This window comes from Hermetia illucens, chromosome 4 (assembly GCF_905115235.1).
Source record: "Hermetia illucens chromosome 4, iHerIll2.2.curated.20191125, whole genome shotgun sequence".
NCBI lineage: Eukaryota > Metazoa > Arthropoda > Insecta > Diptera > Stratiomyidae > Hermetia > Hermetia illucens.
The window spans coordinates 104,605,380-104,631,249 of NC_051852.1; the positions used below are offsets into that span (position 1 = coordinate 104,605,380).

A 25,870-nucleotide genomic window follows, 5' to 3' on the forward strand; every position below is an offset into this window, starting at 1 on the left:
GGGCTAATGCACAGAAAGCCCATATATATAGGAAACCCGGAAAGAAGGACCTTATTTGAATTTTTTGTGCTTTTTTGGTTACATGCAAATTAGCATAGTTTCCCGAGGCGAGACATACATATTCGAGCATGTATGCATATGTATACGAAGCTGGCGCTTAGTGTCTAATTCGGATAAATATATATAAATATTTTTAATGCAAATGTTATTGACGGCTGCGTAAGGAGCGAAGCGGAAGTATTCAGAGTGGCACGATCAACCTATATGCGCACATATATGTATGTGTTTTATGTATGGATCAGCGGTAGTTTGTTTAGAATGAGCATAATCTGAAGGTTTGGATAGACATGAAGGAAAATTTTGAATTTCTAGCTATGCGCGAATAACCAAACGTGCATTGGAAATTCCTGGCATAACCAAAACACAAAACCTTTCATACGTGAGCGTCCGGATGGCTCAAGTGGTTAGAGCCCTGGAGTGTTTTAGCGGAAAGTCGCGGTTCAAATCTCACTGGTGGTAGACGGCTGAGAATCAGGACTAAGTCAAATCAGGGTAATAATCTCGGACAAGCGCAATGCTGGTCACATTGCCTCCTACAGTGTATCGAAATGCTCCACTTCAAAGCCCTGATCTAATTGAATTGTTGCGCCAACAATTATTATTATTATTATTTCATACCCGAAATGCCAAACTTCTGGTTCTTCAATTTGTTATTTTGCGAATGACATATTACGATTACGACGTTACTTTTCGAAAGCTTTCCACGTAAAAATTTTTAAAGTTTTATTTTCTCTATTGAAGTTTTCCATCAGAGAATTGCCAAATATTTGTCCTCCACGTCCGATATCTATTCGACCTCCGGAGTTTAATCAACGTTATTGCTAGCAACTCATTAAAAAATTTCTGAATTATATGATTTCGAATATGTCAACCTTCTTTTCGGTTCTATTTACGTGCCTAGAAAGGGGATGCTCTCTTATTTGAAATTGAATCCGCTCATATTCTAGCAACCTAATGGTCCAGACATGAAAAGAATTGTTTAATTCGATATAGCGCGTGATGTTATCATCAACAACGGAATAATAACCAATCTATAGTGTATGCCTGCTTTAGTAAAAAACTCCAGACATGCCAAGGTCCACTAATTTGATATCCCTTAAAGTTCGCTGGCGTCTTGGCTTATGCGATCGCTCCACCTGAGGTTCATCACGTCGTCTTTTTCTGCCATAGATATTGCCCTTATAAGTTTTCCGGACTGCATCATTCTCACCCATAGGGATTAAGTGACCCGGCCACTGCAACCTATTAAGCCCGATTTCATCTTTCCACCAAATTTGGTGTCAATCGCTATAACCGTCTCCGAGAAAAATGCGTGTGACGGACAGACAGACAGACAGTAAACCGATTTTAATAAGGTTTTGTGTTTACACAAAACCTTAAAAAGACGGTCATTGCCTTGCTCATAGATTTCGTCGTAACATATGTAAACTACGGAATCGATCATCCTCCGGTAGGAGGCAAAAAAATCTTCGAAGGATTCTTCTCTCGAACCCGACTATGAGTTTTTCTTGCTAAGGGCCCAAGTCTCCACCGAAAAATTGACCAGTGCTATTTTCTATATATTATATAATGATTAATATTAGAGAAGTTAGTTAGCCTGTAGGCCTCCATCCTGTTAACTCAACGCAACGTAATAACGAACATTGCATGGTGGAATCATATTCCCATTACTGCGACATGCATTCTAATCTTATAAATGGATTAGACCAGAATACATAATAAACGTATTATTTCAAATAATGTTCCTGAAAGAGTTTCCTCCCGGTAACATTATTAGATTTCCACGCAGAAGTAGTCGTTCATTTATTTCTGATAAATATTTTTTTCCCAGGTAATCAAAATACTTATCTGCAAAATTATTTTGTCATTTTTAAAAAATACAAATTTATCGCTGGCTACTTATTTTTATACTGACTGTGTCTAGTTATTACTCATAATCTTTTCTTAATTATAATTTCGTCAAAAATAAATGACATTAATCAATGGACTGAATTCACCTGTTCCAACTCAAAAACTGTTAATATTATGTTATATGGTCGTCTGATAACAAAATCTTATCTCATTTGTTGAATATTTGAATAGCACATAAAGTATTAAAAGCATTAATAGAAAACTAGCTGTAAATGTGTGTCAATAACCGAAACCGGATTTTTTAATGTTCTCACCATGACAATATCAACCAATAAATGGGTAGACCAAAACTTGATCCAAAGAAAGAATAAAACACGTGTAAGATTCAATGACGTAGTATTGAAGAATTTTGAGGGCTTATGATATCACTCACCATAATAAAAACATATTAAGGGGGGTCTGATATGCAGAGATTTTTAAAATGACTTCAGCCGATGGTGATAACATTTTCGAACACCATTAAATAACATAACATTTAACATAGGTTTTAATTAACGGTCAATGCAGTGTTTCTACGCCGGGCTTGGTTTCTCGGAATTAAGAAAAATTTTACATGTGTAATGAATCCCGTCTTAAACTTAACATGCAGTTGTTCATAGGCTTGAAGGCACAAAGAGTAAATTTTTTAAAAATCTGCAATATTTCAGTAAATTCTCTCAATTTTAGAAGCAAACCTGTTTATTTAAGCTGGAATTTCATCTCGCACACATGACCCCACAACCATTACGAAAAATTCATTATACTAGAAATTAAAAGGGGTTTCCCCGAAGACTTCAAACTTATGCGACACAAAATTGAAGGCACAAAAAGTTATATACATATGTAGTAACTAAATTTTCTGAGTGATTGGACGGTGCTTATCGATTGAAATTATCTGAAAATATTTCTGTATATACACTCGCTAGAAAAAATGTGCATACACTAAGCAGTTCCTGGTTATTCGTTAGTAAAACACACGAATAAATTAGTTTTTTAAAAACATTTTATTGTTTGCATATTGCTTGTGGTCTTGTTGCTTTGATAAGGCCACTTTTAGGAAATTAGAATTCAAGGAAACTGAAATAAAAAAAGGGAAATAAGAAAAGTCACAAATGTTCAGTAGAAAAAGTCTGCGTACAGCCACATAATTATGTAGGTGATTCCCCGAAATATAAATCCTTGCCATTTGGAGTAAATTGATTGTGAGTTATTGGTTTATGGCTGTGTTTGAAGTGTGAAAAATAAGGACGTTTTTTCGTTATTTTGTGTGTATAATTGTTATTATGGAATTGAAGCGAAAAGAGATGTGTGTAAGTGAAAGAAAAGTTATAATAAAATTATGGGAAGAAGGAAAAAGTTTCCGCGAAATAGCCAGGATAGTAGGAAGGCGACATTCATCTGTTCAAAGGGTAGTTAACAACTTTAAATCGACGGGAATAATAACATCGAAGCCACGATCTGGTCGCCCATCGAAGTTGTCGATTAGGGAAAGGCGAAGTATTATAGGTTCGGTGAAAAAGAATCCACGAATAACTGCACCACAAATCGCGAAAGATATTGAACTTAAGTTCAACAAAAAAATTTGTGCTGATACTGCACGGAAAATACTCAAGAGAGCTGGTTACCATGGGCGAGTTGCACGTAAGAAACCATTTATTTCATTAACTAATAGGCGAAAACGAATAAAATTTGCGAATAAGTACGTAAACCAATCAAATGAATTCTGGGAAAATGTGCTATTCTCAGATGAAAATAAATACTGCATTTTTGGAATAAAAGGAAGAAAAATAGTATGGAGAAAAGCATGTACAGCATTGAATAAAGAAAATTTGATGCCAACGGTAAAGCATGGTGGTGGCGGAATAATGATTTGGGGGTGTATGGCAAGTGGTGGCGTAGGAAATCTGCAATTTATAGAGTCTACCATGGACAAATATGACTACCTAAATATTTTAAAACGTAATTTAAAACAAAGTGCTGAAAATTTACGCCTGGGTGACGAATTTTATTTTATGCATGACAACGACCCTAAACATACGGCTGAGGTTAATAAGCTGTGGCTATTATATAATGTTCCCAAACAGTTACATACACCCCCACAATCGCCAGATTTAAATCCCATAGAACATCTGTGGGATTTATTAGAACGCAGAATTCGCCAATACGATATAACTTCAAAGGATATGCTGAAAAATGTATTACAAGAAGAATGGAATAAAATAAGTGTTGAAGAAACATCTAAACTTGTATCTTCTATGCCGAAAAGATTAAAAGAGGTCATAAAAAGAAAAGGGTATCCTACAAGCTACTGATTTGCTTTTCATATTTACTCAAATATAATTTTTTTTAAATATTTGTTTACTGTACGCAGACTTTTTCTACTGAATTATTGCGATTCTTTTAATTTTTGGCTTTATAACCTGGTTTTTGTAAGACTTATAACTTAGTGAATTAAATACATTAAAACTACGGAACTATTTGTAATGTTTGGATAATAAATTCGCCACAAAAATTAGCTTAATTTTTTTGTTTTACTAAGGAAAAGTATCATACTACTGAGTGTACGCACACTTTTTCTGCCTAGTGTACATTGTTTGTAAATTTTCCCGATTTGTTTTGGAAATACTGTTTAGAACAAAATGAGGAAGGAAACAACAGTTGAAGAGCGAAAAATTATTATTAAGCTTGTTTGTGAAGGGAAAACTTATCGCGAAGTTGGCAGAATGACGGAAGATTGATAAATAGGCCTGGTAGGCAGCGAAAAGGGCTACTAAAGCCTCTCGACGAAGGGTATATTCAACAGCAAATCAATAAAGACTCAAAAAAGTCCATAAACAACTTACGAGCTGAATGAAGCCTCTGTAATGATCCGCAAACCTATTTCTAAGGAAACGATATGAAGAACGCTCCGGAATCATGACTTTAATGGAGGAGTTTCTCGTAGGAAGCCATTCATTTCCAAAGTTAACAGGAAGAAAAGACTCAAATTTGCCAAAAAAAATACTTTAATCACAATCCCGATTTTTGGAAAAGTGTAATCTGGAGCGATGAAAGTAAATTTAATGTATTTGCCTCTGATAGGAAGCAAATAGTTTGAAGAAAAGCAAATACAGCCCTGAACAGGAAAAATTTATCAGCAGCGGAATTATGGTTTGGCTGTGTATGGCTGCTAATGGAGTCGGCAATTTGGAAATTATCGATGTAATTATGGACCAGTATAAATACTTAGATATATTAAAATGCAATCTGAACCCTAATTACACTTTTTAACTATAATTTCTTGACTTCAAATGGATATATTATGTCCGACCACTTTAGTTGCATCCAATGGATTGTATCTTCCCAAGAATGTCCCTGTTACATTGCCGGGGTTCTCCTTTAAAGCTCAATTCTTGAACATGAACACTATTTATCAAGATCATACACACATTTTTCGACACAATTATTCAAAAGGCTGATGGATGATTTGAATGCCAAGGTAGGTCCTGACAACACCTTCCTCGAACATGTGTTGGGGAAACACGGCCCTGGTTGCCATAACGATAATGGTAAAAGGTTTTTGGATTTCTACCGGTCGTTATTGCTAGCAATTTATTCTAGCACAGTGTGGCGCGGCAGGATTCGCAGCATTCGAAATTTATTTCGAATGTTGCGAGTGCGAGCAAATAGATGGCGCGGATCTATCCACTTTGCGTGGCACGCCAAGGGAGTGGAAGATCTCAAAAAAGTGTGCGATGAATGATTTTGTTTTAGGAGACCTGTCACAAATTATAGATATCAAGTTGGGAATTGAACAGAGAAGTCTTTTTGAGTTCGTTGAATTAAAAAGTAATGTTAAGTGTACATTAATGAAAATAACATATGAATTGTTAATTTAAAAATATCTTAAATATTTATAAGGATTGTTGAAATGAGAAGTGGTGTTAATTACTTAACGGTAAAGAAATTATTAAAATAAAAAGTAATTGGATTACTTAATTGGTGACCCCGGAACTTCCCAAAAACACAACCACCAGTTCAGCTACCTCAAGTTCATCTAGCACTTCGACCACCTCAACTTCAACAACGCCAATTCCAAGAACCCCAACGACGCCTCCTAGTCCCAGCACAACAACCACGGTCCTTACCATTGGCCTGCTAGCCATCTCCTTCGTGGCCTACAAATTCTACAAGACTCCAAAGACTACTTCAAACGGAAAGTGGATTACGTCCAAGAACAAATCGAGAAGATCGATATGCTCCAAATGCAGAAGTCTCAATTCCTCAATGCTGTGCACGAGGTGTCATATAATTGAAAAACTCAAGCACATCATCATCCCCATCAACAAACCTTCTCTACACAGTGTACTACGCGACACACGTCGGACCATCACCATCAGATTACTCGGCTATCGGAATAAGAAGACCCCACGACGAAATACATACCAAATGTAACCGCTGCAACTTAACGACCTGAGGAAATTCTCTTTAGTTTTACTTTAAAATGCTCGCGTGGCACGCATGTATTTTTCACTCTTCTTTAAGCGTAATGAGTTTGTCCCAACTTTTTGTATAAATAATAATAAAAAAATTGAAATCGCTGCAAGAGACGGCGTGCAAGTGTTTAACATCGCGAGTCCTCCATTCTCATTGGTGGTGTTTTTGGTCTGCGCTGGATAGCGTCCGCTTCGTTTTTTTCTTTTCTCGTTTCGTGTGTGCATTTGTGGGTGCAGCCTGCCGTGTCGGTGTAAAGTTCACCGCGTTTCAGAATAAACTCACCGCGTTTGCATTTCAATCTCGTACTTTTCGTGAAACAAGATGTCTTTTGACAATAGGGACGCGGCGGGCCCATCGAACCCGCAAGTGACCGCCCTCGCCGTACGCGTTCCTCCGTTTTGGCGGCGGAACCCCGAACTGTGGTTCGTGCATTTGGAAGCACAATTCCAAATGTCCGGCATCACATCGGACGCGACCCGCTTCAACTACGCGGTGGTCGGCCTGGACGAAGAGTCCATACTTCTGGTGTCCGACGTGGTGAAGTCGACATCGTATGTGCAGCTCAAGAGCGAGTTGATCAGGCGCCTGTCGGCAAGCGAGTCGGCAAAATTAGACCACTTGCTGGCAGGTTTAACCTTAGGTGATCGAACTCCCAGCCAATTGCTTCGTGAAATGAGGCAATTGGGTGGGAGTAAGATCGGCGAAGACCTGATCAAGTCGCTCTGGCTGCGTCGGCTCCCGGAGGGCACCCAGGCGATCCTCGCTTGCGTCTCCGGTTCCTTGGAGGAACTGGCAGCGACGGCCGACCAGGTTCAGGAGGTGTACGTACGCCCAACCTTGGCGGCCGTTCAACCACCGTCGGATGAGGTGGGTGAATTGAGGCGCGAGATTGCTGCATTAACAGCCAGTATGGCCGAGATGAGGGCGACGTTGGACGCTCAGCGTTCGGGCGCCAGATCGCGAGCACGCTCGCGGTCTGCCATCCGAAAAGGGCGATCAGGTAGCAGGTCGTCAAGACAGTCCACGGACCCAGGGATTTGCTGGTACCACCGCAGATTCGGGGATAAAGCGACAAGATGTACGCTACCGTGTAGATTCTCTCCTACCGCAAAAAACTAGGTCCGCGGGGGGTCTTGGCGGCGGCCACCCAGAACGCAGCGCCACGTCGCCTAACTATTTTCGACCCTCTCAGCAGGCGCAACTACCTCGTCGACACGGGTGCGGAGGTTTCGGTCCTTCCCGTACCCCAGCATCATCAACTTTTCCCTCAACCGCTCAAACTTGCGGCAGCAAATTCCTCCCGCATAAACACGTACGGGTATAGGCAAGTGGACGTGAGTCTTGGCTTGCGTAGGACGTTTTCGTGGCGTTTCATCCTGGCGGATGTCAGCTTCCCCATACTAGGCGCAGACTTCCTGTGTCACTATGGATTGCTGGTGGACTTGCAAAACAAGTCTCTTATAGATTCCACGACCAAACTTAATTCGTCGGGACATATGGTATCTCACCCAGGCAATAATCTTTCCGTTCTTTTAGAAGACATTACCGACTCTCGTGTTCGGGCACTTCTCCAAAAGTTCAGCCAGATTACTACCAACTGTAGTCTCTCCAAACCAGTGAAGCACAATGTGCAGCACCACATTATCACTACTGGTTCCCCGATCTTCTCGAAGGTGCGTCCTCTACCATCTCAGAAACTGGCAATTGCACGGAAAGAGTTTGAACAACTCGTTCAACAGGGTATCTGCAGGCCCTCAAACAGCTGTTGGTCTTCCCCACTGCATATGGTCCCTAAGCCAAACGGCGAATGGCGCCCATGTGGGGATTACAGAAGACTAAATGCACAGACTGTTCCTGACCGATATCCAATTCCACTCATCCATGACTTTGCGCATCACCTCGCGAATTGCCGCATCTTTTCGACCTTGGACTTAACCAAGGCTTATCACCAAATTCCAGTAGCTCCTGAAGACATTCCAAAGACGGCAATATGCACACCCTTTGGACTCTTCGAGTTCACCCGAATGACTTTCGGATTGTGCAATGCGGCGCAAACCTTTCAAAGGTTCATTCACTCAGTCCTGCGAAACCTCGAATTCTGTTTCGTATATTTGGATGATGTTTTGGTCGCTTCTACCACTGAGTCTGAGCACTTAGCCCATCTCGAGTGCATTTTTCAACGTCTCCTTGAGGCCGGTTTAGTCCTAAACGTTGAGAAATGCAAATTCCTTCAACAACAGGTGAGATTCCTCGGCCATTTCATTTCCCCTGAAGGAATACAGCCCGACCCAGACAAGGTGCAAGCGATATCAAGCTTCCCGCGTCCAAAGACAGTGAGGGAGTTGAGGAGGTTCTTGGGCATGCTGAACTTCTACCGTCGTTTCCTGCCCAAGGCCGCCCATCTCCAGTCCATTTTGAACGCGTACTTGTCTGGCCCCAAAACTAAGGACACACGAGAGATCGTGTGGTCTGAAGAGGCTATCTGCGCGTTTGACAAATCTCGTCAACAACTGGCTGACGCTACGCTCTTGGCATTCCCTCTGCAAGATGCACCCCTAGCCGTTTTTGTTGATGCCTCTGACAACGCAGTAGGTGCTGCCCTTCACCAAAAGGTGGACCAAGTTTGGCAGCCGTTGAGCTTCTTCTCGAAGCAGTTGAATCCCGCTCAACGGAACTACAGCACCTACGATCGCGAACTGCTCGCCGCATACCTGTCCATCAAATACTTCCGTTTCTCCCTAGAGGGCCGGCCGTTCACAGTGTTCACGGATCATAAGCCTCTCACGTTCGCTTTGAAACAGAAGCCCGACAAAGCGTCCCCTCGTCAGCTTCGACACCTGAGCTTCATAAGCCAGTTTACGTCGGACATCCAGCACGTGTCCGGGAAGGACAACATTGTTGCTGACGCTTTGTCTCGTGTCTCCGAAGTTAACATCCCCGCCTCACTCGATTTCTCGGCTATTGCCAAGGCGCAAGTGGATGACGCAGCACTTCAGAGCCTCAAGTCCAACCCCAAATACAAATTTCGGGAGTTGCCCATCTTCGGCTCAAACCTCTCGCTCTGCTGCGAAGACTCGGAAAAGGGACCTCGGCCATACATTCCGGCCACATTTCGCAAGGAAGTGTTCCACGCAGTTCACGACTTGGCGCACCCCGGCATCAGGACAACAAACCGGTTAGTCACCGGAAAATACTTCTGGCCCTCCATGAACAAGGATATTAATTCCTGGGCCAGAGAGTGCATCGCATGCCAAAAATGTAAGGTCTCCAGGCATGTTAGGAAAGAAGTGGGCTCATTCCCCCGCACTACCAAGCGTTTCCACACCATACACCTCGACATAATAGGGCCTTTGCGAGACTCGCACGGTTATAAGTATTGCCTCACAATCATCGACAGGTTCACGCGGTGGCCTGAGGCAATACCTCTGAAAGACATCACGGCGCAATCATGTGCTGAAGCCCTCTGTCGAGAGTGGATACCTCGCTTTGGCGTCCCTGCAGTGGTCATCACTGACCAGGGAATGCAATTTGAGTCCACCCTTTTCTCCGAGTTAGGCAAACTCCTTGGTTTTAAACGCCAGCGGACTACGGCATACCACCCACAATCCAATGGGATGTTGGAACGTTGGCACCGGACGCTGAAAGCCGCCATTATGGCACGCGACGACCCGTCCTGGACGCAAGTCTTGCCTCTCGTCCTACTCGGCCTTCGAACAACCCGCCGAGAGGAGTTTGCTGCCAGCCCCGCGGAGCTGGTTTACGGGGAGAACCCGAGACTCCCAAGCGATCCGGTCTTCGACAAGAGATCGGGTCTCACGGAGTCGGGGTTGGTGCGTCTGCTGAGAGACAATCTCCGACGCATCAAAGCGCCACCACCCACTCGACACTCATCCATACCTGCCTGTTCGCCCAAGGAGCTGGACACTTGCACGCACGTGCTGATCAGGACGGATGCCGTCCGGAAGCCGCTGCAGCCTCCATATGAGGGCCCGTACCGCGTTCTCAAGCGGGGAGAACATTTCTTCCAGCTCGAGATCAGTGGTCACAAAAAGGCGGTCTCTTTGTCCAGACTGAAACCCGCGTGCGCCCCGAAGCAACGTCGTGTCCGCTTTGTGGATTAACGGCGAACGAAGTTCGGGGATCAGTCGCTGAAACCCCTAGGTTTCATCTGGGGGCGGAGTGATGTGGCGCGGCAGGATTCGCAGCATTCGAAATTTATTTCGAATGTTGCGAGTGCGAGCAAATAGATGGCGCGGATCTATCCACTTTGCGTGGCACGCCAAGGGAGTGGAAGATCTCAAAAAAGTGTGCGATGAATGATTTTGTTTTAGGAGACCTGTCACAAATTATAGATATCAAGTTGGGAATTGAACAGAGAAGTCTTTTTGAGTTCGTTGAATTAAAAAGTAATGTTAAGTGTACATTAATGAAAATAACATATGAATTGTTAATTTAAAAATATCTTAAATATTTATAAGGATTGTTGAAATGAGAAGTGGTGTTAATTACTTAACGGTAAAGAAATTATTAAAATAAAAAGTAATTGGATTACTTAAACAGCTTGCCGTAAGGTTAATTGAGTTTTAACTGACCGACACCACACGATCAACAATAGATTTAGGAATTGTCTTCGGGATGTGTGTAACAAGAGAGGCGCTAACCTGTGCTTGCGTATTAAGTCCACAACTCCTCGTAGGGTTAGTGAACTGCAACCCGCAAATTCAACATCGTTCGCTTGTAAGGACCGCAGTGGCTTACTGACCGAGCGACAGATACATTGATTAACCTGCCTGAGAAAATCGATGAACATTAGCCCGGGGAAGGAATGATCAAAAGTTCCAACCCTTCGTAAAAACTTGTCTACAACCTATCATCGGAATCCGCTGGCCTAAAATTAAAATTAAATAGAACAACCATCTTGGTCAGCTCACAGACCAGTTTCAAGAAGGCAATGTGATCAGAAGGCAGGAGTAGCAATGGATAGGCCGCACATTAAGGAGGGGCAACAATTCCATTGCTGGATATGCAATGCAATGGAATTTACTGGTCGCCAGTAAGAACACTTGGCGCAGAACAGTAGAAGAGCAGTACGAGCGTCTCGAGAAGTCCTGAAAAGAGTTGGGGTGGATTTCAATGGAGCGAGTACGGTGGCGCTTAGGTGTGGTTGGCTATGCCCAAACAAATAGTGAATAACAACCACATATATATACAATGTATTTATGTCTATATGTTATCTATAATTTTACAGTTTGTTCCAAACTTCCACCAATTCATGTCTCCGTGGCGTAATCGGAGTATTCTGCATGAGACAACGGCATACATGGCAATAAATAGATCATATATTGAGCAAGGGCAGACGATGCAATGGTCGAGTTGCCTGAGCACAAACTTTTTGATCTCATTGCACCGTGTACGAATGCCGATTGGTAATGGATGTTTGTCTTTAACTTTGTATTGTCCCGCTGAAACTAAAGTACAATCTCATTAAAAATCAAAATAGGAAAAATATAAGGAAAAGAGACTGTGTGGATTCCCTATGCTCCACAAAGGAGTGAGCCATAAAGTGGAACCTACTATCCTACCCCGCGAGTGGATCGCCCATGGCATAAAAAAGGGAAGGTAGAGTGCAAGTTGAAACACATTGCCAGGAAACGACGAAGATGACGCATGGGTGTGGTTGACGCTCTAGGCCTGACATGGGGGTTTATGACAATCTCCAAGTTTACATTAGGTTATGTACATCCCTAAAATAGAATCCTGAGTTCTTTTATCTATAATGAACAGATAATGTCTAAGTCAATGATAAAATTTATGTATTACTTTACACTCAAAAATTATGCAATCATTTCATACCAAACTAAAAACTAGACAAAAAGCTGGGTGCTTTACATATGAAGGATTTTATAATTCCCTTGTAGGTAACCTAAAATATCGCTACACAATGTTTGACGCTATGTTAACACCTTTGCTTCAACATTGCTATCTATTGTTTTACATAAAACTTTAAAAGAGAGTGTGGACCATACTAACTTGCTAACTATCTTTTATATTTTCGTATTGTATATGTATGTATATGTAGGATTGCCTATGAAGACATGTAAATACCCATTAACTTCATTATTAGCTAACCTGTGTACATAGCTTTTATATACTCTGCATGCAAGTTCTACTTAAACTGACTTAGAATGGTCTCTCATATATGTATGTATGTATCTTTTTGTGCGTTCTTTCGGGGATTTTCAAAACAATTTCTTTTCAGATGCCAAAGAAAAGAATGGTAAAACCATCTCCAAGATTTACTCCGGTTGTGGAACGACAGTCAAACCCTTTCGAAAATATTCGAAATAGATACTTCCATGTGAAAATATTATTCTATCTAGCAATTTGCCTGCGTTACCCAATAGATAATTATGACCAAGAACGGGGGAAGCTACAAAAGTATTTTGCAATTGATGCTGCGTTTTGTCCGGAGTGTTTCCTACCGAAGTCGAATATGTGTGTCGCTCTAGAAAGTAGGTTTGAGTTCGAATTGGGTGATCTTGTTGAGGTGGTGAATACACTAATCGGCGTTAAAAAAGTTCACTATGGTAAATTGAAAGGAGTGGAGGGGAAAGCCGTGGTTAAACACGCGGCCCGCGAACGTGTACTTGAACAAATCAAAGCAGAAATAGGAGAAGTAAATAGTCCCGCGGAACTCGATGGGAGACTCTACAAATTATTCCTGAAAAGGGATCGTGTTGGCTTCTACTTTTGCCGCCAGTCGACGTTAAATATGTTTGTCAAAGGATTGACCAACTATACCCGCTCACGGATTGAAACATGGATGCATCTACTGGTGAACGCGGAAACGATATTGCTGCCGGTAATGAATAAATTCTCAGTTATGGCAGTGCCAACATACTACGGCCACTGCGGGTTCACAATCTATGAATCGTACAATGGAATAACCCTTGCCGAGGTGAATAAACGGAAGATCTCCTACTACCAAAGATTACAGATAGCATTACGGTTATTATTTGCCACATCGGCTCTAACTGATGGTTTCGACAACTATCGAGTCTACTTGACCGATCTCACCCTCGATAATGTAGTTTACGACGAAAAAACTGGAAATGTAACATTCATTGATTTAGATTCGGTTGTAATTGTAGATGGTGATTATAACAGAACAGCAGCAACGATGGTGGAAGAACCACCAGATAGATGGTGGGCAATCCATAAATATGAGAAAATACCTTGTAAAGGTTGTTTTGCATATACAAAACACGATTTATGCTCGCACTACCAAAGTGATATAAATATGTTTTCTGTTTGTCAATTACTGAATGAGGATTTGTATGGAGACCAAACAAAGGGATTCTTAAAACCGATACCACGTTTCATCGATATAACCTTCCCAGCTCTTCGCTCCAAATTGCTGCAATGTGTCCGATGTCAAGACATATTATGCGATAATCGTTTTTATATATCTATCCAATTAGCGCAGGAGATCGCCAGGATCATTAAATATTTTGAAAGCTGAATTTCTCTATACAATCTTTAGAGTTTAGATAGTTTCAAAGTTAGTTCTCTATCGGCAGGTATGTAAATTTGTATATCCAGTTTCAGCTTAGAATTAAAAATATTTTTTTAACATAGAAGTGTAAATAGAGCTATCAATTAATGTAATCATAATTCCAAAAAACAATCATGCTGCAGGTAAGCAAGCACAATTTTAATTCAAAATGTTATTTATTAATATCTTTTTTCATTTATTAAAGCATCAAATATTTATATTGTCATTCACATAAATTATTTTCTTTTATAAGTCTTTTATTTGCCATTTTTTGTATAATTATTAAAAATTTGTTTCTTATTCATTGCGTATTTTATTTTGAATATATGAAATAGTTTTCCGCAAGCTGCCCATTTCACGTAATGCTTTCTTCAAAAGTCTTCCCTCTGCACTTTGAACTTGCTCGTAAAGTAACATTTCAATGGCGGTACGCAGAATACTTTCAACGACATATAGTCGATCCTGCAAAAGAAAGCACAGCCAAATCAAAACCAAAGAAGTATAACAATAGTTTGTTATATACAAGTAAAGTGGGAACTGACGGTCTTGTTCCTCCGGTTCCGTATTTAACTGAGCGATTTTATCCCTATTTTAAAACCAACCATTTTCTCAAGTAAACATTTTTACCTCTAAAATGAAAAGATTGTAGCAAATCTTAATTCCAAGTAAACTCAAAAAAAAATTTTAATTAAAAAATTATAATATTTTGAAAAATAATTGAATTTATTGTGGTGAGGACACGGTGTCTTCCTTATCGGAAGGACTGCTATCAGTTCCGTTGAAATCGAGAGCAAAAGAAATTTTTCTTGCGGATATTACTCCCCAGACACTGGACAACGGAAAACTTAGAGTGTGACTGACACAGGGTATTTCTTTTCGACCCTTGACACGGGATAGTTTAGGTCCCAGTGCGAAAACGACTGCTAAATCAAGACCTTATTTCCAAATCCACAAGATTTTCGCTTTTCGTGATGAAAAACTGCAGTTGGAGAAAGATGACGGCGAATCTCCCACGCCGAAAAGCGGAATAGACTTTGCAAATTAGTCATCCAGGATAGGAGTTGACCAGAGCTGTGTAGTGTCCGCGAATTTGTGACATATACAAAATTTCATTCGCCTTATCCAGGGACAATCTAAAGGAAGAATGCATCCAATAATATGCAACACTTCGTCGCTCTCTCACGTATAGCACCACTTAGATTTTCCAATTTACTTCAATTTGCTAATTTCCATCCCGATATTCATTTGCTTCAAAAAATGATATTTTTACATAATAATTCCCTAATACACATTGTAAGCTAAATGTGATCGGACAAAGGGAATGTTGTTGCTGTTATTGAATGCACGCTGCTTAGATGAATATAAATGTATTTAGTGAAATGTTATATAATTTTTGCTGTTGCTACCGCCGACTAAGAATTGAAAGTTCAAGGTCGGGGTCAGTGATAGCGAACATTAATGGAAGTTTAGTGAAGAGCTGTCGCTGGGATAGAACGATACGGATAATGGCATTAGGTTTAAGAAAAGAAACCAAAACTTGAACAGATCGAAAGTTGAAAATATTTAATATTTTGGGAAAGTGAGAAAAATAATTTTAAGTGTTATCACTGCCGAAATCGCCGAAAAGAAAAAGGAGGAGATGGTTTTTGTCTTTAAGAGGAGTCAGTTCTAGGAACTAAAGTGGATATCAGTTAGACACTTCACACAATTTCGTGAATTTTCCTTGTAAAAACTTTAAATATTCCTTCCTGCAATAATTTAGTGTTTGCCGTTGAATGAAATCCGAGACGGTACCGATTCGGTTTTTTTTTTTTTCAAACCGCAGCAAGTACACAGCTGCGTTTCTATCTCTTTAATGCAATTAATGGTAATTTCCAAGTTAATTAAAAAATTGAGACGATAATTCCACAGTTTACATATGTCCATCGTGACTGCATGATGCAGTATGCCGTTCAACTGCGAAAAGGTTTTTGGAATGGAAAAACAACTGAAAAGTAAATGCATGTTTGGAAATTTCTATTAATTGGTGATTTATCGGTTTTATTATATATTTGTTTATATTACAGTAAAACCAACTTGTAGCTCTGAAGAAAAGGGAGATATTTCGTTGCTTACATGAAAGAATATACATATATCGCCATTTTTAAGGTTTTGTGTAAAACAAAACCTTTGAAATAATTAAGACTTGCCCTCTTATTTGCAACAGTAACAAATATTACAAGCGAAAAGAAAAGGCAAGTCTTAATTTTTTTTTAATAATTTAATATTTCTATGCATATATTGCAAGATTACAGTTAGATAAACAAAACCGTATTAAAATCGGTTTACTGGCTGTTTCTGTCTGTCACAAGCACTATTCTCAGAAACGGTTATGCCAATTGATCCCAAATTTGATGGAAAGGAAGGAACTGTGAATGTCCCCACATACAGTGAGTTACATTATTCTATCTTGAATTTAAGGGGGGTCTTCACACATATATATAGTGGGCATTTATTCCCCGTAACCCCAATCTCAGGCCCTACTCAACCAAAAAATCTGAAAAAATCACGAAGCTGACGCTATACGATGCCTAGGCTTCGAAATACCCTCGATACCCATATCTGTTCAAATGAAGTTAAGTAATATACTATTATTACTATAATTGTTATTAATTGACTGCAAAACCTTCCTTGAGTTCATCCTACAATCATGTAATTTGCAGTAATATAGACTATAATATAAAACATGGTCCTACCAAGTTTGGTGGAAATCACACTACTGCTAACAAATTTATAAAAGGTCAAAATTATCGCTTCAGTACAAATTCTAAGACTTAACGTCAGTAACATGCGTTAAGATTTGTTCTTATGTTCTTTTTTATCATATTTTCTTCCGTATTTTAATTTTTTTAGTTTATGTTTCAGTAATTGTTTTCTTTCGAATATTTATTCTGTTATTTCGATTTCTTTTGGAAAAAAACAATTTATAGTTAATATGCATTTCAGTTAATTTTTTTTCTAATTTGAGAACTCCCTGTTCCACCCCCCTCCTCTTTTTTAGCCCTGCAGCTCCCACACTAAATAGAAGGGGGCATCCTCCAATATGAGAGAACCTCAATGGCCGCACAGCACATCTGACGCAAGAGAAGCATTTGCGGATTGGGAATGTGATCCATCGCGATCTTTTCTGTCAGTCGTGGCACTCGAGTTCGAAGCTTTATGGTTCAATGCGCGCAGTCGAGCCGATATTTTTTTTTATTTCAATTCGAATTTAGCTCTCGTGTTGATTATTCGATTGCATTTTGTTAAATGACACATGAGGAATCAAAGTGCTCAAAGGAACTCGAAAAGTACAGGGAGTAATCGTGCCCATGTACACATATATTCACCTAAATTACGCCGAAATATATATGTACATCAGAGTACATATGTGCCCATTTAGCAAGGACTGTGAAGCTGACCCAAATTGCACACTGTGTAAACGGAGGAGGATAGGACCATCGGCACATGGAGGAGAGCTCTCAACCCAAATTGCAGACGAGGTTAATACAAATCAACCTCAAACCAACCAGGCATCAACTATCTACAAGGAAGATATCGATGTGGTGGCATTTAAGTCAAAGATAATGCTGGCCAAGGAGCGCTATATAATCCACAATTACAACTACTATGCTTCAACCAGCGCTGCTCTTAGCGAGTACCAGCAAATGCTGAGTACTTTGGTTTTTGGGCACGAGAGGACGTAGCCGAAAATCATAACAGTCATCATCAATCAGCGAACGGCAGAAACTTTTGATCGGAACACGTCCTCTGCGGTGTTCAACCCCGACATATCCCGAAATTGTGCAGCCATAGAAAAAGTCACCCAGCTCAACCAATGAGTGACGGAAACATGCGATGTTACTATGCCCAGAAAACGGCTGCTACCTAGTAGGTATTCCAACTACTGATGAACAAACGCAATCGCAAGTTTGCAGCGGCATATTTCCAGAGGCTTACGGAAAATCCGGTAGTGATGGTCAACAGGAGGAATACAGACAACTGTGAGTCAATTCACAAAAGCGATAGGATCTGATTCAAACAATCATGTGAAGATAACATTAACCTTTGTCGTAGGGCTGAGAAAGTGGTAATGAAAAAACTTTGAACATCACTGCTGTTGACCTGTCCCCACCTTCTAAAGGAAATCGTCCACACTCTCTTTTTTCACCGCTAAAGCAACAGTCTAGGTCAACAAATGTGTGGTACCTCCAGTTACTGAGAAAGAACTGCAGGAAATATACATCCAAGTGAAAGGAATAAGTGTGCAGAACCATGCAAGTCATGGAACATAGAACGCAGGAACATGGTTAATTCAGAGTCGCATAATCTCTGACAGCGCAGATGAGTCGAATAGTCAGTAAACGTACAGCCTCATTCCCAACATTAGGTTCTGGCTTGAGTGGAAACGCAGATCAACTACCACACAACATTATCCAATTTCTCACGGGACCCGGTGGTTTCTACAGACAGTATTTACACACCTTTGGCCTGGTTGATTTGCCAAATTGTTCTGTATGCGGTGACATACCAGAGAATACAGAGCATGTAATGTTTCACTGCCCTGTCACGATAGAGAGAAGGAAGGAACTCTTCTCTTCCTTCCCATTTTGTTTTACACTAAATCTTAAAAAAGAGATGTTGCTCAGTGTAACAATTATTGAAGTATCACGCTGCTCTATAAAATAAGGAAGGAAAGGAATTTTTAAAAATATTAACTTTTCACTCCGAAATGGTTATTATAGTGTTGAAATGATTTGTTACTATTTTATATCAACATATCAGGACGTTATGCCGGCTTTAAATTATTTAACTAGAATAGTGATTCACTAATGGTAACATGTAAAATTATTTCAAATAAAATTAAAAAAAGGGTTTAAAAATTACCAGATATAAAACATCTCCTATTTCGGCTGTCTCATATTCTCTTCTAGCCAATTCCAACATAGGGATGAATTTTTCATAGAGTGCAATTGCAACCAATCGAGAGATCCCTGGCTCCACAACCGTCAGCACCGGTATAATATCATCACACAACTGTATTTTTCGCTCCAGCACTTTTCTTCCGGGTTTACTCATTGGATCCATGCAAATATCTCTTAATATAGAAGCAATATTCTGTTTCAAATCAATGATGATATAGTGCGACGGATTAAGTCTAGGTAAGTAGCGCATTAGCAACATTTCCATTAACCGTAGATCCCCCGCAGCATCCCTTATTTCTGTATCCATTTCTTTCAAGAGTTCTTTCACATCGTGAGCAAGAACTGTGCTTGAACAATTCGCGCAAGACCACTGTTCGGTTTCTGAGGGTGATACAAGTTTCTTACAGTTTAGACATGCTATTGAGCTCATATGGGTACCAAGTTCTGTAGGATCTGCGCAGCGTTTGCATTCACAAACAAAATATTTTCCCAAAGCCAATTGCTTTCTTCTTTCGGCGGTTCCCTGTTAAAAGCAAAATTAAGTTATCATTTCTTTAATAATTCGAATCTTTATCATATTCAATTTATTACTTTTAACCTTACTTACCAGTAATGGGTTTGTGTAATTATAATGTATTAGTTCATCCTTCCTTATTAATCTTGTAGCATAAATTTTTATTTGAAAAGAATCGTCTACTGACACTAAGGTGTTAGCAATGCAGCTATGTGCCATTAGAGCCGCACTTGGATAAATAGCTCTCAAACAATCAATACCATCTGGACCTCTAATTTCAAATGCATTGACATCGAATATTCCACATATCTTTTGTATGAACTCCTCATTCACTGGTGTCCTTCTAAATGCTTCCTTCAAATGTTTGAGAAGAGGTTCAACCACAGTCCTCTTATAGGATTCCCAAATGAGCTCCCTTTTCCTTTCTTCAGTATGACACTCCATTTCAAGAAAAGTATGGTGATTCTGTGTGGTTTCATTCTCGAGGTATAGCAATGCTTTTAAGGGTGCAAAAACAGCAAAATTTTCCACTAGAAAATTGACTGGTAGTTCTTGATTTTTAATAAATGTGCAATCGAACTGATCATGTGAAGAACACTGGGAACATAAAGGAAATATGGTGCAAGTTCTGTAAAGAAAACAAACTCAATGAATTCGTTGAATTAAAATGAATACACACGAAGAAGCAAAAGTCCAGATCGTCTACCAAGTCGTATAAGGATGTGTCAGCAAAACTGAGCTATATACCTCCAAGGAAGTGTATTGTTGAAAAGAAATTATAAACTCCGTTATCCAAGCCTTCTTATGAAACAATATCACCCACCCCGTTCGATTACATTAATTTTTTTGCACTCTGAAGTAGGCATTCAAAACCGCGTCCCGCGCCCTACAAAATACAGCAAACAAAACATCACCGTGGTGGAATGAAGAGCTGTTCAATCTCAAGAAGCTGACCAAGGTGTACACAAACACAAAACCTTATTAAAATCGATTCAATGTCTGTCTGTCTGTCATACCCGATTTACTCGAAGACGGCTAAACCAATTGGTAGGAAGGAATGATCTGTGAATCCCTTTACATATAGCCAGTGGCACCATTTTGTGTTGAGTTTGAGGGGGCGCTCCTCATACATGTGAAAGGGAGGTACAAGTTTGGCTCAATTAGTACTTTTTAAAAAAGAGCTTTTTCTTTATATTGGGTGAAATATGGAGGAGTGAGGATTCAAAATGTGTGCCCCAAAAAGGGAAACAGGTCTCGTTCTCAGAACTTATCCCACCAAAAAAATTGAGAAAAATCACAGTGGTGTATTTCTACGAAATCTAGGCCTCAAAATACATCCGGTTCCAATATCTGCATAAATAAAGTTAATAATAGTATATTTCCATATTTTAGAAATTTTACCGGCAACCCTCCTTAAGTTCATCCTAGCAGTACAAAGTCAGTATTACGGTAAGAGATAACATAAGGCACAATTTGGTCAAGTTTGAAGGAAATCCAACTATTATGCGTATGACGTCATCATCACATATCAATTCGACAATATCACAACCCACACCAAAGTGAGCTCATAGCAATGGGGATCACAAAGAAACGTTTTATTTTAGGTCTCTAGTCATTTGTATATCAATATCAATTACTCCATGTATGTAGGTTTGCGGGTATTGTCTAATTCAGATACATATATTTGTACATTAAACCAGCGGTATTCAATATACGTACTGTATATTTATGTACGTATGCATGCTTTTGTGCACGAAGTAAATCGGAAATATGGGTACGATCAATTTATATACGTGCATCAGTATTCGGTAATGGGCAGTTTGTTTATTTAAGGTGAGGACAATATCTATGTCTGTAATATGTACATATATCCTGTAGTTTGGAAAAATATGAAGGAATATGTTGTAACTTGGAAGTTATATACGAATGGAAAAACATGCGTACAAGTTTCTCACATAAGATGAACAACAAAACCTTGATACCCGAAGCGCGAGCTTCCAGTATTCCAACTTGTTTCTTCTTGTTATCAGTGACGGTCTTCATCTTTCCCCAAAAAACAAGTGGTGGAGTTCAATGAACTTCATCATCTTTCCCCAAAAACACCTCCACTACTCTGATGCCATCATCGGAAAGATATACAGGTAGAGATAGAGCCGAAGATAAACACCAACAAACCAAAGATTCTCAGTATGACTGATGATCGCACTCTCTCCATCTGCATCAATGGGCAGAGCATCGAAGTTATCGATCAATTTTTATATCTGGAAAGCATTGCTTCTACCAACGGTAGTACGGAACTGGATGTCACCTGACACATTTTGCTGCCTTGTCTAAAATCTGGAAATCCAATTATCTCATCATCTCTTACATCAAGTAGAAACTTTTCTGTCCTAAAGTGCTTTTTTTGTGTTGCTACGAGTATATGGGAGCAGCAAATGAAAAGTGACCACCATTATCACTTGAAAACTCCAAACCTTCGTGAACACTAGTCTGTGACATATCATTAGAGTGCAATTTGATCGAAAGACGAAAGTCGTCCGACATTGAGGAGAGGGACATTTGCATTGCTGGCTACGCCATGCAGTGGAACGCGCTTTCCTAAGATAGCCAACGAGTGAGGCGCCCCAAGAGAGCAAAACAGTAGAGGAGGAGTGCATGCATCTCGAGAAGTGAGGAGAGCTGCGAATTTCAGTGAACGACTTGTATGAACGTGGCAGCTGACTTGTATGAACAGTGAATAGAAAGGAAAAAAGGACGGAAAAGAGCCAAGAACGTATGTATGAGTTCAAACTCGGACATAAAGGAGCGGAGGCGACCAAGGACATTAACAGCCGCATTTGGAGCTAATACGGAGCAAAACATGACGTTTCGAATAGAAATTTGCAGTTCTTTACTCACCCGCAACAGAAGCGATCCCTTTTTGCACAGAATAGTGACATGTGGTGAAAAGTGGATATTATACGACAATCGTCGCCGATCAGCACAATGGCTAGATGCTGATGAGCCCCCGAAGCATATGCCGAAACCGAGCCTCCATCCGAAGAAAGTAATGGTGACTGTTTGGTGGTCCACAGCTGGAGTTATCCACTATTCTTTTTTGGCACCTGGAGAAACGATATATGCACAGAAATACTGTGCTCAACTCGAGGGAAGGGACCAAAAATTCAGTATTCAACGGCCGAGATTGGTCAACAGAGATGGTGTGATACTCCTTCACGACAATGTTCTGCATCGAAAACAACTATTCAAAACTTGAACAAATTGCAGTATGAGACTCTGCCTCATCCACCATATTCACCGGACCTTTCGCCAACCGACTACCACTTTCTTAAGCATTTGGATCATTTTTTGGTGGAAAAACAATTTAGGAACGAAGAGGCTGTCAAAATTGCTTTCAACGAATTTATCAACACCCGACAGTTGGACTTCTACGAAACTGGCATACATGCTCTTGAATCTCGCTGGGAGAATTGTTTTGAATCGACTGACACCTATTTTGATTAAATAAATAAATTTTTGTAAGCTTTACAGTCGTTTCAAATTTTAGTAACAAAACGGCCATTTAATTTGCAACAAGCTAATATAAAAAATATAAATATACTAGCTGAATCTGTCCATCGCAGCGCCATCTAGCAGAAAAACACCTTTTTTGGAAATGGGTATATAAATTGCTCTGTATTTCAATAACGAACTATGCAATCGGGCTGGAAAAATTATGCTCAAGATATTAATAAATCTATGGTGAAAAATTCATATTTGTATGTTTATCCAGTTCTACACAAGAAATTTTTAAAAAAGGCCAAAAAAAACGGCCTTCACACGGGATACCCTTAAGTCATGCATCTCACTTTTCTCAGTCATGAGTCTTATTCTTCGGATATATTAGCTGCTATACTGGCTGACAGTTGCCGTGCAGGTCTGGTTCATTTTTCAATGTTTGATTTTTTTTTTCAATAATTTAAACCCCGTTCCTGAAGGAGGTGAAAAATTTATGGTATGGCTTCCATCCTCAAACCCAATGAAAATTATTTGCGGTTATAAAATTGCAGCGGCAACCACCCTTAGAAAGTTGAGGCGCCGCGAATACAGACATTCCGATAATCAAGCTCCCTTGCACATCGCGACAACGATGCCTTACCAATAAGCTGAACGAGGGGTCCGTGGACCAAAAAAAGAGGGAGTAAGTTGCTCCCCATTTGGTCCGGTCCAGCATTAAGTTAATGCGAACTTAGGACCCCAGAATTTTCAAAAAAAAAATGTTTTCAGCTCTGGCCAAACTCTGGTCAATAAGGCGTAGTTGCGCTCAATATAATTCGTAGTCATGTCGTGTTCTGCGAATTATATAAAGGAGCACCCAACATCTGCACTTCGGTCACGCTGCTCCCAGGCCAGAGGTGAGACAGCGTCTGACGGTTTGCCTCTGCCCTGGTAAGAAACCGTAAAGTCGTCATCGCCTGACATTTTTGTAAAGCTTATTAATGTTATGGAAAGAGCCCCTTTTTGGGGCATCAGAACCTTTCAACTTGACAGCCACAATTCTTCGACGATGTTGAAAAAGGGACCTTTTTCTTCTTGCTGCATACCCTATTTATTCCCTTTCTCTAAGGGGTGGCGCTGATACATCAAACTTTATCATAATGATAACAAAATACCTCCCATTTGAAGCGCCATTACTTTTTAAGGGCAGGTGACCGCCGCAATTTCTCAACGGGCTTTGAGAAAGAATATCTCCCGCTTCTCCAATGATCCCCTCCTTTTCGCCTAGGGGATGGGATTAAACCGTTTTAACCTGAAATTAGCCCCAATGCAGAGCGGGAATGGCCTTTGGGTTAGAGATGAGGAACTTCCTCTTCTTCTTGCATGCTCCTTCTTCCTTTCTCCTTAAAGGATTAGGGTTGAAAATTAAACATTACCATGACGACACAACAAAAACCCATTTTGAAGGGCCATTACTTTATTTGAAGGAATGTGACCGTCTCAAGTTTTCATCAGGACTGAAGGAGGCGGCCTCCCTCCCCCTTCATAAACTTCCCACCCGTTTCGGGGATGCGTGTCCGGATAGCTGAGTGGTTAGAGCACAAATTCAAATCTCATTCGTGGCAGCGGAATTTGTATCATGATTTGACGTCGGATACCAGTCGACTCAGCTGTGAATGAGTATCTGAGTCAAATCAGGGTAATAATCTCGGGCGAGTGCAATGTTGACTACATTGCCTCCTGTAAGGTATTGTAATCCTATAGTGTATCGTTACGGTCGTGAAGATGCTCTAACACACTTCAAGGAACTTTTGGCAAAATGATATTGATAATCTTAGAATCGATTATACCACATTTAAATATATCCACTGACATCAATTCAAAAGTAGGTTCTTATAAAATGTGTTAAATTTAATAAAGTTATCGAGCAACTTCACTTTTCTTGTAATAGTCACATTTTCACAAACTGAAAAGCAAATTTAATACCCAACTTTAATAATATCCTGACATAAACCTAATGAAATATAAAGTATTATTAGTACATTTATTTGTTACCAATTTCCTAAATTTTCATCCAGATTGAATCGCCGGTTTTTAATTGTACATTCTCCAAGTATGATCCCTCATGAATCTGCTAATAAAAAATTGTGAGCATCTATAAAATATTGCTTAATCTATATATGCATATATTTCAAGCAATATTGTACTACTTTTAAATTCGTTAGAAGAGTTTGATGAATTATTGAGAGCAGAAAAGATAAATAAAATGGAAAGATAACACCAAATATTAAATTTAGAGGTTCAGAATTACATACTTCAGAAAGTGCATTTAGATAGATGTGAAGTGCATTTTAAGATTAAGATATATAAATACCTATATTCTCTACCTAGAGGAGGTTTTGCCTACTGAAGAAAATTCTACGGAAAATAAATTACTACTTGATTGTGAAGCAACAATTATTGATAATTTTTTACAGCAATCAAATTGTTATTGGTCATGGAAATTTTATCGTAAAGTTAACAAACATTTTTTATAGGAAGAGTCTGATTATATGAAACTCACTTGCAGATTGTAGATGTTTCCCGGTAACAATTGGCACAACGTGGTTCTGAATGCCACAGAGGTGACACAATAATCGGCTCCTCTTTTAAAATCGTTTCTCCTGCCTGAATATCTTTATTTGCAACCAAATGTCTAAAACGTTTTAAATTTTAATGATTTAATTATCGGCCGAATAAATTTCTCACGTTTTATCTTACCTGCCAATTATCTTGTTGCACTTTATAATGCATTTGCCATTGAATGGATCGTCCATCGTACGTCTTGAATTAATAATCAGTGCATTGATACTCTAAGTTCACCAAGCAATTTTCCGAACGTAATGGATAGCCGTGCAGTTCAGTTTTTGGCATGAGATATAAATAAATTGATAGGAAAATACTTCGTCTTTAGAG

General features: G+C 39.8%; 2 protein-coding genes across 3 annotated transcripts in view; one reads left to right on the forward strand and one right to left on the reverse strand.

Annotated features, from left to right (window-relative positions):
- Nucleotides 1-14,285, forward strand: part of LOC119654395 — a 29,896-nt gene extending 15,611 nt beyond the window's left edge. Inside the window, exon 2 of the mRNA XM_038059776.1 lies at nucleotides 12,686-14,285. Within this exon, the coding sequence (XP_037915704.1) occupies nucleotides 12,686-13,948 (1,263 nt within the window). The 3' untranslated portion in view covers nucleotides 13,949-14,285. The remainder of the gene's footprint in view (nucleotides 1-12,685) is intronic.
- On the reverse strand, nucleotides 14,174-25,868 carry LOC119654394 (SET domain-containing protein SmydA-8-like). 2 transcript variants are annotated; one of them, XM_038059775.1, is made up of 6 exons: nucleotides 25,676-25,868; nucleotides 25,479-25,610; nucleotides 19,532-20,066; nucleotides 19,363-19,447; nucleotides 18,887-19,305; nucleotides 14,174-14,443 (listed from the first exon to the last, which is right to left on the reverse strand). In XM_038059775.1, exons 1-6 carry the CDS (start codon nucleotides 25,729-25,731, stop codon nucleotides 14,279-14,281), a joined length of 1,392 nt encoding a protein of 463 aa, XP_037915703.1. In that variant the 5' UTR covers nucleotides 25,732-25,868; the 3' UTR covers nucleotides 14,174-14,278. The 2 variants fall into 2 exon arrangements, with proteins under 2 accessions (XP_037915703.1, XP_037915702.1); XM_038059774.1 differs by having other exon boundaries at nucleotides 18,887-19,447.
- Nucleotides 25,869-25,870: the final 2 nt, after the last annotated feature.